This window comes from Neofelis nebulosa, chromosome 3 (genome assembly GCF_028018385.1).
Source record: "Neofelis nebulosa isolate mNeoNeb1 chromosome 3, mNeoNeb1.pri, whole genome shotgun sequence".
Classification (NCBI taxonomy): Eukaryota; Metazoa; Chordata; class Mammalia; order Carnivora; family Felidae; genus Neofelis; species Neofelis nebulosa.
In genome coordinates, this window is record NC_080784.1 from 73,243,180 (window position 1) to 73,258,165 (window position 14,986).

Here is a 14,986-nt window from a genome sequence, read left to right on the forward strand (position 1 = left end):
TCTGGTTTATTTTTTAATTGTCTTCATGCCAAGTGATTTTTGTTTTCTTTCTACAAATTACACCGGTTATAATCAACTCGGGCCAGCTCTTGACAAAAATTTCAGTTCGTCCTGTTTGCCTCTAGAGGTTGCTATTGCCATATAAAAGGAATCGAATATGGCAAACCCTGAGTATTGAACAGTTTCTGTAAACGACAAGCCGCTGAAGGCCTAAAACTGTTTTATTTGGTTGAGTAGTACGAGGTTCTTCCTATAAGTTTTCCTCATGAAAATTCTTCCCGAAAAGGGAAGGCACAAAGACTGTCTGACATCAAGAGCCCTTCTACTACTACTGGTGTTGCAAAAAATGTGACAGAAAATCTGGTGAGAAGAAAAATCACCAGAAAAAGCCTGATACTTATTTCCATTTTTCTCAAAGTAAAACATTGAGCTATTTGCTGTGTTTATAGGAAACATCCTAACGTAATCAGCCCTAACGTACGATGCTATGGCTGATTTCAAAGAAAAAAAGTGGAGTCCAACAAGAACTTGAAAATACGTATCTTAATTTTTTTCAAACTGTCCTCTACAAAATGTTTAAATATATCATAAAGCAAGGCCAATATCATTTCCATACTCACCTATTTTCATCTTGTGCCATTAGCACAGTTCTATATGCAGCTAAACAGATGACATGAGGCAGTAACAACTGGCACCATTACTGTTAAGCAGCACCATTGATGCTAACGAAGGTCAGAGATTGGCCAGGATAGCCCAAGACCGCTTTCCCATGAGTCACACAGAGACAGGCACTGCACCTTAAATGCGGGCCCATTTTCAGGTGCCTGGGTGGGTAGCGCAGTCGTTTAAGCTTCTGACTTTGTCTCGGGTCATGATCTCACGGTTCATGAATTCGAGCCCCCCGCTGGGCTCTGTGCTGACAGCCCGGAGCCTGGAGCCTGCTTCAGATTCTGTGTCTCCCTCTCTCTCTGCCCTTCCCCTGCTCATACACTGTCTCTATTTTTCTCTCTCAAAAATAAATAAATGTTAATTTTTTTTTTAATGTGGACCCATTCTAATTTAAATAAAAATACTTATAATACTAAGGTATTAGAATTGGTAATAAAATCATGTTTAAATTTGTCACTCCAAAGCAAGAGGGACACTAAAACACATCAAGTCAGAATGTTCATCTTTGAAGTTTTTGTGGTAACCAGCTCTCCAGAGATTTGCTGTTTTATTGAATTTGTTATTAATTAAATGGACAAGTAAAGTGCTTTCCCGGAGCATAAAAAATTTAACACCACTTAATGTAATATTGATTTTCTTTAGATTGTATCTAACATAAAAAATACTCTTGAGATTTCTTTAGTTACAGCTTTCCTTACTTGGTTTTATTCTCTCAAAATTAAAGTGATGACCGCAGCCTGTTATATTAGAAATAGAATTCATGTTTAAAAATTAAATTGATTTCATTTGAGTATATTTATATTGCTAAAAATGTGCCTTATTTGTAGTTAGATTGTACTTATTTGCAGCAACCTCAAAGGCCACAAAAAACATTCTCAAAAAAGCCAAGGGAAAACCATGTCCACTTTGTCTAGTATTATCTATATAAAGCTAATTATTCATCCACATGGCTGTAGCAATGTATTCTAGAGAACAAGAGTTTCATATTAAAACTGGTATCCTATTTTATTTCTAAATGTACCCATAGGAGTAGGATTACAAAAAAAGACCTGAATGACCAATTACAAAGAAGTATATACATAAAAGAGACATAAAATATATATATAGATACACATATTTCAGCACAGTGGATTCCCAGGAAACAATAAAGCAAACTTCAAATATGCTTTGACTTCATTCTTCTTAGCTTTACAATGTTAGAAAACAAAAAAAGGGATAGGGAGCAGGTCCATTCATCTATTTTCCCTCAAGAGGCCAAAAAGGTCGGTCAGGTTTTCTGAATTCACTTCCTAATGTTCTGATATCATTTTACTGCTTTTTCTACAAGCAAAATGAATATACTTTTTCTACTCAGGAATTCTGCTATCCATAAGTCCAATCCATCATGTCACCTAGCATTTATTATTTACAGAAGAAAAATTAGTGCTCTCATCCTGGAAAACTGTGCTGGAGTTTTGGATTCAGTACAATCCACAGATTTAGGAAACAAATGAGTATTTATTATTCCTTTGAGAAATACTTTGAAGTTCCATATTTTCAAAGATCTTGGAATGGTTCAAAATAAATGCAAGTTGTCTCTGTAATATGCACAGTAAAAATAACTTCATACATAATTACAGAGACAAAGTTTCCAGGAATTAACTACCTCATTTCCCTCCTTCCTTGGCATCTAATGAAAAATCTCTAAATGATCCACATAAGTGGGTGGAGTAAGTCCTTTCCTTGAAAGTTTTGAGAGAGATTTTTCAGTCTCCAAGTAGCCTCTTCCTAGAGAAGAGGGAAAAGGGAGTTGCCTGTGTTATTTGAGAACACTACTGAAGTGTAGAATGGGAAAAAATCTTAAAAAGCAGTCATTTCAAACCTCTCTTTTTTTTAAGGAAGGAAAATGAGATAAAGTATCTCCATTGATTTTGCTTCTTACACTTCTGAGAAACACGACCAACACCATTTGTTACAAACAGCCTGCAATTTGCAACATATTTTGTCGAGTTTGATAAGGAATAAGTCATTTTAGAATTTGAACATAAAAAAATTCAAACAAGCAGGCTCTAAATAAAGTGGAAAACTCAACCCTGTATAATGGGAAGAACCAAGTTTGGGGTGTGAACAGCATGAGATCAGAACAAGTAAAAAGTTAACACTTTAATGATATTCTTCCTGCCTCTTGGTGCTACTTCCTGCGACATAGCCTTCCAACTGGAAAGACACAGAGAATCTTTTTAAAAAGAAATAACGTAAGGGTATATTTAAAAAGAAATTAGGGGTGCCTGGGTGGCTCAGTCGGTTAAACGCCCGACTTCGGTTCAGGTCATGATCTCACAGTTTGTGGGTTCGAGCCCCGTGTCAGGCTCTCTGCTGTCAATGCAAAGCCTGCTTCGGGTCCTCGGTCTCCCTCACTCTACTCCTCCTCCAACCTCTCTCTGTCTCTCAAAAATAAATAAACATTAAAAAAAAAAATTTTTTTTAATATTTTTTTCAACGTTTTTTATTTATTTTTGGGACAGAGAGAGACAGAGCATGAACGGGGGAGGGGCAGAGAGAGAGGGAGACACAGAATCGGAAACAGGCTCCAGGCTCCGAGCCATCAGCCCAGAGCCTGACGCGGGGCTCGAACCCACGGACCGCGAGATCGTGACCTGGCTGAAGTCGGACGCTCAACCGACTGCGCCACCCAGGTGCCCCCAAAAAAATTTTTTTTAATTGTTATCAGAGTCACTAAAATTACTTCACTGGTAATATTTTTAAAACTACATATAATTATCACTACCATCCTCTCAAGAGAAATATTTCAATTAAAGAAAAAAACACAAATAGTCATAAAATTACCTGCCTAAATTTTTCACTTATTCTACTGTTTTTAAATTCATGTTTTAAAAAAAAATCCTGGTTATTTTGTGAAGAAATATATCCATTAACTCAAAGAGAAAAAATATCTTACAATTCTAAAATACTCATCTTCCCTTACTTGTCAATTTTAAAATTATAGTTTAAAGAAATTGGCATTTTTGATGTTGAGAAAAAGTTCCTTTTGAAATTCAAAAGTTAAAAATAAAATGGGGGCACCTGGGTGGCTCAGTCGGTTAAGCGTCCGACTTCGGCTCAGGTCACGATCTCACGGTCCGTCAGTTCGAGCCCCGCGTCGGGCTCTGGGCTGATGGCTCAGAGCCTGGAGCCCGTTTCCGATTCTGTGTCTCCCTCTCTCTCTGCCCCTCCCCCGTTCATGCTCTGTCTCTCTCTGTCTCAAGAATAAATAAACGTTAAAAAAAAATTTAAAAAAATAAAATAAAATGAATGGTGCATTTTTGTCTAAGAAATATTGTAAATAATTTAGGGAAGTATTAGAATTTCACAGCTGTTCAGGAAAATCCTCAGATTTCCCAAAATAGCATTTTGCACAAACACTGAAGAATTTTAGATCTGTCATCAATCCCAGATTGCTCCTGGTGGGCTGGCCAAAGCACAACGTTGTGCTTTAAAAGCCAAAACCTTGAGCCAACATGAATTTGAGGAAAATCCCATCGCAGCCTGAACAGAGGTGCTTGTAGAGGAACATTCACATATATGAACTGAATGAATGAGTGAAACTGCCACCATACCAAAATTAGGGAAGGAACCGGTGTTTCCAGAAGACAGTAACAGAATATGTGTTTGATATTCAACTGAGATACCGATGCCTATTTAAGCAAGCTCATCATTTCAATCGTGGCTAACCTCTAAGACGGCAAATTGCTCACTTATTAATTTATTAAGTTTTCAATAATCAACCCTGGCAGCTTTCCATGCTCATTGCAATTTCGTTTTACCTCTGTAAAATTGTTAGGGAGGTAAAGACTATATAATGTATGTAATCATAATGTAACACCACTGAGAATGAATTGGTAGCCGTGCTATAGATTGACTTGGGTTTCACTCCCCAAGGCTGTCTATATATTATCCTTATCAAACATGGCCTATTCAAAGCTCTTGACTCATCCATTAATATGTATATAAGTGTACATATATGTAGTAACGAAAATAAACAGTAATTTTTTTTATGTAGACATAAAAACTAAAGAGGCAAGCAATACGCAGAGTGCTGTCGCAATTATGCATTCCTGCATGTCAAAGCACCCCAAACTGATTGGCTTGAAACAGTAATATATCTCTCACGGTTCTGCCAATTTTCTGGACTCAGGAAGTCCTTGGGTTGGAGTCACACGAAGCTGGCGACGGTGTCATCATAATACTCTACCAGGCTGTTTTCCCAGGATAGATCACTCAAAAGGCTGACAGTGGTTGTTGGCCCTTTGCTGGGAGTTCAGCTCGCGCTGCTGACAGCCTACACATGACCTCTCCACGTAGCTTGGGCTTCTCATTTCATGCTGCTGGGGTCCTGGAGGGAGCATCCTCAGAGCAACTATTCCAAGACACTCAGGTGCAAACTTAAAGACTTCTTATGAACAAGCTTAGGAAGTATCAAAATACCGCCATGTCCCATTGGTCAAATAATCACTAAAGCCAACCCAGATTCAAGGTAAGGCAAATTACACCTCTTGATGGGAGTGACAAAATCATATTGCACAGGAGCATGTGACATAGGAGATATTAATGCAGTGATTTTTGGAAAAATACGCTCTACAATAATGCAAACAGGACACTGGAAGTAAGATGAGCATAAATTAAGTGGAAATGCTGTCAAATTGGACGTTCCTTACTAGCTATTTTTTTCTTTTTTCTTTTTTTTTTTAATGAAGCTTTCAAATCCTACATATTTCCTGTGGTATTTTAATCAATACAGCAGAGGCTTCAAATAGAAATTTACTACAGTAGCAGCATGAAACTACATGTTTTATTCTTAATTTAAGAATAAGAAAATGGCAGAATAAAAGAAAACCTTGCTGATATAAGGTCTTATTTCTAGGACAACATATTCAAATAACATGTATACAATTCAAAATTAAAAATGTCTTCCTGTTTTTGTTCATCTCTTTTTGATAAATCATGTTTCTTTCCATTTACTAAATCACCTAAAGAATAATAATAAATTCCAAAGTTTATCTACTTTTATCACTAGTCCACAAATCGATGGTTTCACAAGAGATTTAAAGAAAAACAATTCCAAACTATGTAATGTTTAGAAGTGTAATGTTTCTAAAAAGTTTCTTCTGAAAATGTTTCCTCAGTTGGGGCATCTGGGTGGCTCAGTTGGTTAAGCTTCTAACTCTTGATTTTGGTTCAGGTCACGGTCTCACAATTGTAGGATTGAACCCTGCTTCAAGCCTCCTGTGGAGCTCTGCACTGACAGCATGGTGCCTACTTGGGATTCTCTCACTCCCTCTCTCCTCTGCTTCCCCCCCCCCCACCTTACACCATGGTGTTCTCTCTCCTCTCTCTCTCTCTCTCTCTCTCTCAAAAAAGAAATAATCATTTAAAAATAAATGAAAAGCATAAATAAATAAGTATTCCCTATACTTAGCCATTTAGTAGTTTTAGATGTTTTTTGTTAAGTCTTGAGGTAGATTAAAAATAAGCATGGTGTATGGGGCGCCTGGGTGGCTCAGTCGGTTAAGCAACCGACTTCAGCTCAGGTCACGATCTCACGGTTCAGGAGTTCAAGCCCCGCCTCAGGCTCTGGGCTGATGGCTCAGAGCCTGGAGCCTGCTTCGGATTCTGTGTCTCCCTCTCTCTCTGCCCCTCCCCCGTTCATGCTCTGTCTCTCTCTGTCTCAAAAATAAATAAACGTTAAAAAGAAATTATTTTTTTAAATAAAAATAAGCATGGTGTAAATGTTTTAAAATTTAATTTGGAGGCACAAAAGATAAGCAGGGTCACAAATTTGGTATTAGTAGCAAAGCCTTTTAAATAAGATCTGTTCGTTATTTAAACCGTTTAAATTGTTAAATTTAAATCATTAAACTGTTTCAATTGACTAATCAAAGGAAATGATAAAATTAACATGAGAAACATTTTTCTGGAACTAAAAGACAGATAATATCTATTCAGTGTGTTCTTAAATATAATATTTCTATAAAAGAGAAGAAGAATTATCTGAATAAAATAGCTTGAGCCAAATACACACACACACACACACACACACACACACACACACACACACACATTCAGAATTAACTAATTCTAACATTCAAAGACTCTCTATTACTCTTAAATACAGAGAACAAACTGAGGGTTGATGGGGGGTGGGGGAGAGGAGAAAATGGGTGATGGACATTGAGGAGGGCACTTGTTGGGATGAGCACTAAGTGTTGTATGTAAGCGATGAATCATGGGAATCTAATCCCGAAGCCAAGAGCACACTGTATACACTGTATGTTAGCCAGCTTGACAATAACCAAACAAAAACAAAAACAAAGACTATTGATTGCTTATTATATGCTGTTCTTGGTACTAAAAACTTTTGAAAATTATTTCAGGAAAAGCAAAAATAGAATATATGTTAAATTCTTAATAATGTGTACAATTGAGAGGCTGAGGACAGACAACTTCCAAGGACATCCTCTTTAGAACCATGATGAATGGTCAGAGCTGCCCAGCCTAAGGCATGGCCAAATGATTTCCCATGTTGTAATTCCAGTAGCTATTATACTATTGCCTGGGAATTCCAAATGGAGATATTAGGATGATCATTTTATAAGTTTCCATAGATACAAATAATGTAACTTGTACGTTAATTAATAAACACTAATTTGCCCTGTCCCATGTGATGGACATTTCAAACTATAATTCATCTCTAAATACAATTATAGAGTCTCCTCAAAGTGAGTTTTTTTTATCTTTAATAAAAGAATTAATCTTGAGCTCTTATTGTATTTGCTTCCTATTTTTGTGGAAACGAGCAAACCTTCATTCTTCAATCTTCAAAAATGGTATTTATTCTTTCCCAGATACAAATTGTATCTGTGGAGATACCATCATTAAGAGATTATACATGGTCTCTGGCTCCATGAAGTTTACATTCCAGCCCAACAAACAGGAAATGATAATACAGTCTGAGAAACATGAAAACATGGGAAACAGCAATTGCCCTGAGGCCAGAGATTGGAGAGAGGAGTGGTGTCTTCCTGGACAAGTAGTTTGACCAGCAAGATAAACAGGATTTATTTAGATGAAAAGTATCAGTAACAGTGCTCCAGACAAAGGGAAGAGCAGGTGCAAAAACTCAGAGGATAGAGACAAAAAGATAAAAACAAAGATTCTAAAAGAAATTCTGTTTGGCTAGGCTGGGGGAGACGAAGAGGAAGGATGGATAGGGGATGTAAGTAGTTGGAATTGCTTTAAGTACTTTCTACATTTTCCAGTGAGTAACTGAAAAGCATTGAAGGGTTTAAGCAAGAAAATAATATAATGAGATATATTTGCATTTCAGAAAAACCAGTAGAGTGGAAAAGAGATTGGAAGAGTCTTGAAGGGAGGCCGGGTAACCATCTGATCTCTAGAGAATGATAGCTCCCACGGAAGGGTAGAGGAAATGAAAACAAGTGGTAGAATTCTCAAAATATAGTATTTAAGAAACAGACTCTAAGGATTTGATTACTGATTAAAATCAGGGGGTGAAAAAGACAGAAGAGTTTTTAAACTCCATTTATTTTTTAACGTTTATTTATTATTTTGAGAGAGAGAAAACATGCAAGCAAGAGAGAGAATCCCAAGCAGGCCCCTTGCTATCAGCCTGATATGGAGCTCGATCCCATGAACTGTGAAATCATGACCCAAGCCAAAAGCAAGATTCCGACACTCAACCAAATGAGCCACCCAGGTGCCCCTAAACTCTCTTTAAAATGAGACCCAGTTTATCTTTCTCTTTGGTGAAGGATTAAAGTCTACAAAAACTAATGTTTTGTTGATTTATGTAACAAAAAATGTAAATTTTTTATATGTGAATGAAGATCTGAAGACAATTTATGAAAATCAGTGGCTTTATTTCATAGGATCTTAAAAAAATTTATTGAAATCAGTTGCTTTATTTTATAATCACTTACACAGAATAAAAATATTCATTTAATTTCTATAGAAATAGGCTAATCATAAGATAAATACCTACTTTTAAGAAAAGGAGTATTTTAGTACATTCAATTTGCTGTTAAGATACGCAATTTGAAAAAGAGGGAAAAAAAAGAATTAGATAAAAAATATATAATATTGGTGAAAACTTCACAGCATTCTAACTTTCTAGTTTCTTCATTTTCACACACTGGGAGACAAAATCATGTGCAACTTAAAGACATGTTAACTAAAGCTGCCTACTGACTTTGAGGAAAAGGGACCTAGGCCTCTTTGAAATAATACTGTCCAGTGGAAACAGAAGGCAATTATAGCCACTAAAGCAAGCCACAAATACTAGTCACATGTGTAATGTTCAATTTTCTAGCCTTCATGTTTAAAAAAGAAAAAAGAAACAGGCAAAATTAATGTTCGTGATATATTTTATATAACTTTATATATCCAAAATATTATCATTTTAACATGTAATTTATATGAAATACTTATCAGCTATTTTATGTTCTTTTAGTAATTCTTTTTGCCTTTGAAATCTCCTGTGTATTTTGCACATAGCACATCACATTTCAAATATAGTAGTAGGGGCGCCTGGATGGCCCAGTGGGTTAAGCGTCTGACTTTGACTCAGGTCATGACCTCATGGTTCATGGGTTGAAGTCATGGTATCACTGTTCATGGGTTTGAGCCCTGCCTTGGGCTCTCTGCTGACAGCTCATAGACTGGAGCCTGCTTCTGATTCTGTGTCTCCTTCTCTGCCTGCCTCTCCCCAGCTCACACCTGTATGTGTGTCTCTCTCAAAAATGAATAAACTTTAAAAAAAATCTTCAAATGCATATTAGGCACATGTGGCCAGCAGCTATCCTATTGGATGGTGCAGTTCTAGAACCTGGAGAAACGCACCAATAGGCTGCTTGCTCCCTTCCTGGGCCATTACAAATTTAGCAAAAGGTCAACGAATAAATGTTAAAAAAAAAAAATTGTTAAGATCCTTTGGATAGTTGTTTCCTTATGCAGATGTGGCCACTGAGAACAAAAGTTAAAAGTAAGACAGAGGAATCACAAATTGAAACTTTGCTAGTAAGGGGCCAAAAGGCAACAAAAGTATTAAAAAATGGAATTATGTATTCAAAAATCCAAAATCCCAATAAACTTTAAATACCAAACTTTAATCCATTTAAAATAACTCATTTACATACAGCCTTTTAAAGTTTAATTTAAAAATCTCCTGGCAGCGACTTCATTTGGAAGTGGCAGGGTTTTTTTTTTTTGTTTTTTTTGTTTTTTTTGACACCAGTAGTTCTGTAAATCCATGGCAGGGGATTGCAAACCAGTTTCCATCTTGATTTAATGCTGTTTTAAGTTTGTAAGAAAAATGTCACTATGTAAACAGCAGACATTTTGATTAAACACGCAAGTTCTTATTTTGGCTGTTAAATCAATAATGCAGCTGGATTGAAAGTAGTTTACATTCCCTCAAAACTGGGCTTTGGTTCAGCTAGTATTGCACTGACATCATTTTCCAGCAAGATCTGGCTGCCTTCAGCAGCTGGTGTAGAAATATCCTTTACAAACAACCACATAATTTTCAACCTTAACACATTTCAAGAAGAGGGTCTTACAAATTCCTGTGCTTAAAATAGGGCGGTCAATCCAAAAATAGTCTCTCATCTAATGTGTAATTTACTGGTAAAAATGTTTAAGGTAATTTAAACAAGAATAGAAGACAAAGGCCTCTGGGGACATTAGTTCTTTCATTTCACCTGAAACCAACTTTGGAAGAGCGTTCCTACTTTCCTTTCTACAGTAGGCTAATTAATATGTAACTGGGAGCAATGTTTCTCACACTTGTTTTGAAAGCTCCCGAAAGTCACGGTGCTTTCTCCTCAACGTTGAGCCCAGGTCAAATTTCACAGATACTGATGTACTATTTAATTATGCTATACAAACTAGAATGCCTTAAAAAAGAAAATAAGACCACATTATATACATTTAAAACATAAAACCACAATTACCAGTACACACAAACCATTAAAAAGGAGGCAGTGAAACAGATCACAACAGACCATGTTGAGATTTTCAGAGATCATTAATTTACAACTTGAATATTCAAGATCAGCAATCAAAAGTTAAAGAAAAAATATGAAACAAAAATGCTAAAATGTATTCAAGACTACCCAATAACCATAATTTTATATGAATTAGAAAAAGTCACTATGATTCCATTTTGGTAGGAAGACAACTCTCATCTAGTTGGCTGAGCAAAAGTATTCTAAAGCCTCTGCTTGAGAATCCCTAACTCAGAACTTTTAACTACAGGACCTCAAATCGCTTACCTGTAGAAATTCTCTGACATTAGATCCCAGGACACGCAAGATTGTATCATAACCAGATTCTTGACAAAAGACAAAAAACATCTTCCCAAACATTTGGAGGATTTCTCCAGCATTGAGATCTATTTTATAGGTTTGAGAGAACAACAATAAAATATATTATAGCTAGAATATTGTTAGTGGGAAGAATGAAAACAGATGCGTAATGTAAAGTCAAAACATCCTCAATTTTTGTGCAAGTAGACATAGATTACAAGAGAAAATAATGGCCTGAACAATACAATGAAATCTTTGAAGACAACACACTGACATGTAAGCAGTGTCAATTTGTACTTATATGTAAAATAATCAGTTTCTCAGCTTTCACAAAAAACTACTAAATTAATTTCTAGCTTTTTAAAACAGATATTTAATGTATTAACTTATTTGTTCTGCAAAGTACAGAAGGAAAATCATCAAGAATGCACATGACTTAATACTATGGTGAAAAATGGTTTTCTTCAGGTAAATACACATATTTAATAAGTTGGTTGCATATAGTGTGTCCCCCAATATTCTTTCTTAATGTTCAATTATTAATATTTCCTAAAATCTTCAATTTTTTTCTATAACATCAATTTTAATTGCTATCTCATTAACACAGGGACACAACAATTTATTTAATCAGTCTACTCTTATGGAAAATGCAGACTTTTCCAATTTTGATAATACAAGTAATCCTGAAGTGAAAACATACATAAATCTTAATGCAAATAAACATAATAATTATGAAAAATTCCCAAAGGGTTTGTAGATTTATTTAAGAGACTTTGACTAATGATGCAAAATTATTCTCTACAATGTGTTAATTTACCATCAGATGAAAAATGTGTGCAATTTCCCCTTTATCTCTACTTTTGACTACACTAAACATTTAATTTTTTAAAACTTGCCAAATTTGTATGAAAAACTTATTTCAGATTTTTTTCAGTTTTGATTACTAATGAGGCTGAATATTTTTATTATTAACAATTTACTGTACTTTCTTTGTAATTCTTGTATTCTGCAATAGACATTTGTTCTTCTACTTACAGTTGGCAAAGCTAAAAAGCATCTTTTTATTCTACCCAAACTGTAGCCTGGTTGTAAATTAAGCACTGTGTCAATAACTTTGAGATCAACTTTTTTTTTTTTCCGTGAAGCTGTTTTTAAATTTTGACTACTTTGTATGAGCTTTCCCTGACATAGACCTCAGTTTCTTGTTTCCTTTACCAAGAGTTCACAGAATCCATGATCGCAAGAGAGATTTGAGGACAGTTTCCGCATGCTACCCTTTTGTAATTACTATGTTGTTGACACCAAAACTAAAGTTATTATGACATTAAGTGTAATAATTTTTTTCCTCCCCCAACAGATGGCTTTCTGTGAGGGGGTGCAGAGAGCTTCTCCATTCTCCAAAGAGCTTGTAAAGGAAAACTAGGACTCAGTGTAGCCTGGGCCTTCCCTCCACCATTGTGCAGTGTACAACCTGCATAACTATACAATGGGATGTTGGTTCGTGTATTCCTTTGGGCTTCTACGTGTAACTTAGACAAAGAAGGAACGTCACATTCAACTTACTGAGGACTTTGCTTGCAGCAGCAACCAAATCGTAAGTTTTAGAATCATCATATATTATTCTGACAAGAAACTGTCCTTCTTCATCTAACTGTGCCTCTTTTCTGGAAAACAAAAACAAGAGATGGGAAAAATGTTGAAACAAAAGAGTAGCTACCACAGTTACAATGATTGCATAAACCATGGTTTTATACCTGAACTAGGATATTTTTGGCAAGTTTGTTGAAATCAATGTCATTTGCCTAAAAGTCTAGTGCTCAAGAAGGGATTATTTCACATTCCCCTCCTCAAATTAAAATGATATATTTAAGCATATTTTAGCAAGACTTACATGTATATAGTAATGCCCAATGCAATACCTGATAGTAAACAGAATCAAGAAATAAGTTTTGGTTTAACAAATGGTTGGCAAATATTTGTTGAGTCCCTATATGTACCAGGCATTGTTCCAGGGATTAGGCATAGAACCTTTAGCAAGTTAAACAAAAATACATGACCTCTTGCAACATATGCATTCTAGGAGGGGAGACAGACAGGAATAAAACTAATACGTAACATATAATGGCAAGTAGTGTGAAGAAAAATAAAGACAGGTAGAGGGGGAGGGAGCTTGATTACAAAAGCCAGGAAGCCTCACTGAGATACTGGCAATTGAGCAGAGTCTGAAGAAGCTTTGGGACTGAACCACGAGCAAGGTGGGGCGGGCTAGGCAGGAGCAGTCTGGGTGTCTGAGGACCAGCAGACTGGAGCAGAGCCCAGCGTGCCTGGAACAGAGGTGGGGGGCAGAGTAGCTGTAAGAGAATGAGTCAGAGTGGTAACAAGGAGGCCGGGTGGACATTTACTTGAAAGAGATGGATAATTCTGGCCCTTGTGATACGAGCAGTGAGACAAACTGACGTAGGTTAAAGGACTTAATCGTGCTGCTGCATTGAGACCAGACCAGAGGGTCTAGGACAAAGTGAGGAGACCAGCTAGGAGGCAACTGTCAAAACCCAGGCGAGAAAGGCTGGTAACTTGATTCAGAGTGGAAGCAGTGAATAGAGGAAGTGGTCGAGATGAAATATATTCTGCAGGCAAATCCAACATGATCTACGGATGGATTGGATCCAGGGTGTGAGAGAAGGGCAGGGCACACAGATGACACCGAGGTTGTAGCCTGAGAAACTGGAAGGGTGTTGTCACCAACAGGAAACTGGGAAAGGCCAGGCCGTTGGAGGTGGACTGGAGGGGCGTGGGTGAGGGGAGGTAAGATCAAGAGTTACGTTTTAAGCACGTTTGAGGTGCCAAGTGGACTGATAAAATCTGCTAACAGATCCTTAGCTTATTACATGCAGTAGCTCAAAATATATAGAGTATTCATTCATTTTTAATAGTTGTCATATATAAATATATTTATTTTGATAGGATTTGGATTATTTTCTCAAACACATGTCCAAAGGAGAAATCTATTATTCACAACATTGCCAGCTGTAGAAGAGAGCCGACAAGTTTGCAGATATCTTTTCCAATGCTAAATTCACGAAAGTACGTGGAGCTTGGGTATCAATGTGACTCCCAATCCAATTCCTCTAAATCCCTGTGTGCTGCCAGAAGAATGCAAGACCAACTAGCCACTGTCATCAGGGGAACGTGAAACACTGTAGCTCAAATAGCTCCTTTTGAAACGCTGCCAAGGCAGGCCACAGTGCCTTCTCTCTCTCTCTGGAAGCTGCTGTAATCTGTATCACAGCTGCTGTTCATGGTTGGAATACCAGTGTCTGCTCAGGGGAAAAGCTCCAAATGGTGGCATGTCTCAGGTCCAGGTGGGATGTAGCTATTCTTAAAAAGTACCCTGTGTTCTTCATAGTATACTACATGTTTCCTTGCAGTTATGCATAATAGTGCATGTAAAAGACAAAACGAAACAAGAAAGCATGATTTCGGTAGGTATGAAAATCTGACTTTCAGAGCCTGGAATTCACCAGCTGAATAAACGTGGACAAATCACACAAAGCACATGAATATTAAACCCTCACTTTTTAAAAACAAGAGCAATAATATAACCCAACACCTACACTGTAAGAGAGACAGTATGCAAAAGTATGTTCTAAGTTGTTGAGGAGTCTGTGTGTATATATATATACACACACAGTATTTTATATATATATATATATATATATATATATATATATATACACACATATATACACACATTATTATATATATATACACACACACATATATACACACATTATTATATATATACACACACATATATACACATATTATTATACATACATATTATATATATATATATATATATATAAAATTAATGACAATAGGGCATCCTATGTCTACATATTCAAAAAATTACACAGCTGTACATAAGATGTGGAAATCTTCCTTTTACTGAACAT

The 14,986-nt window shown here is 36.4% G+C and overlaps 1 protein-coding gene across 5 annotated transcripts in view; it reads right to left on the reverse strand.

Annotated features, from left to right (window-relative positions):
- Positions 1-14,986, reverse strand: part of GUCY1B1 (guanylate cyclase 1 soluble subunit beta 1) — a 48,782-nt gene that overhangs the window by 18,256 nt on the left and 15,540 nt on the right. For all 5 annotated transcript variants that reach the window (XM_058721071.1, XM_058721070.1, XM_058721074.1 and 2 more), the window contains 2 exons: positions 12,594-12,694; positions 10,998-11,116 (listed from right to left, as the gene is read on the reverse strand). In XM_058721071.1, coding sequence (XP_058577054.1) covers positions 10,998-11,116; positions 12,594-12,694 — 220 coding nt within the window. The remainder of the gene's footprint in view (positions 1-10,997; positions 11,117-12,593; positions 12,695-14,986) is intronic.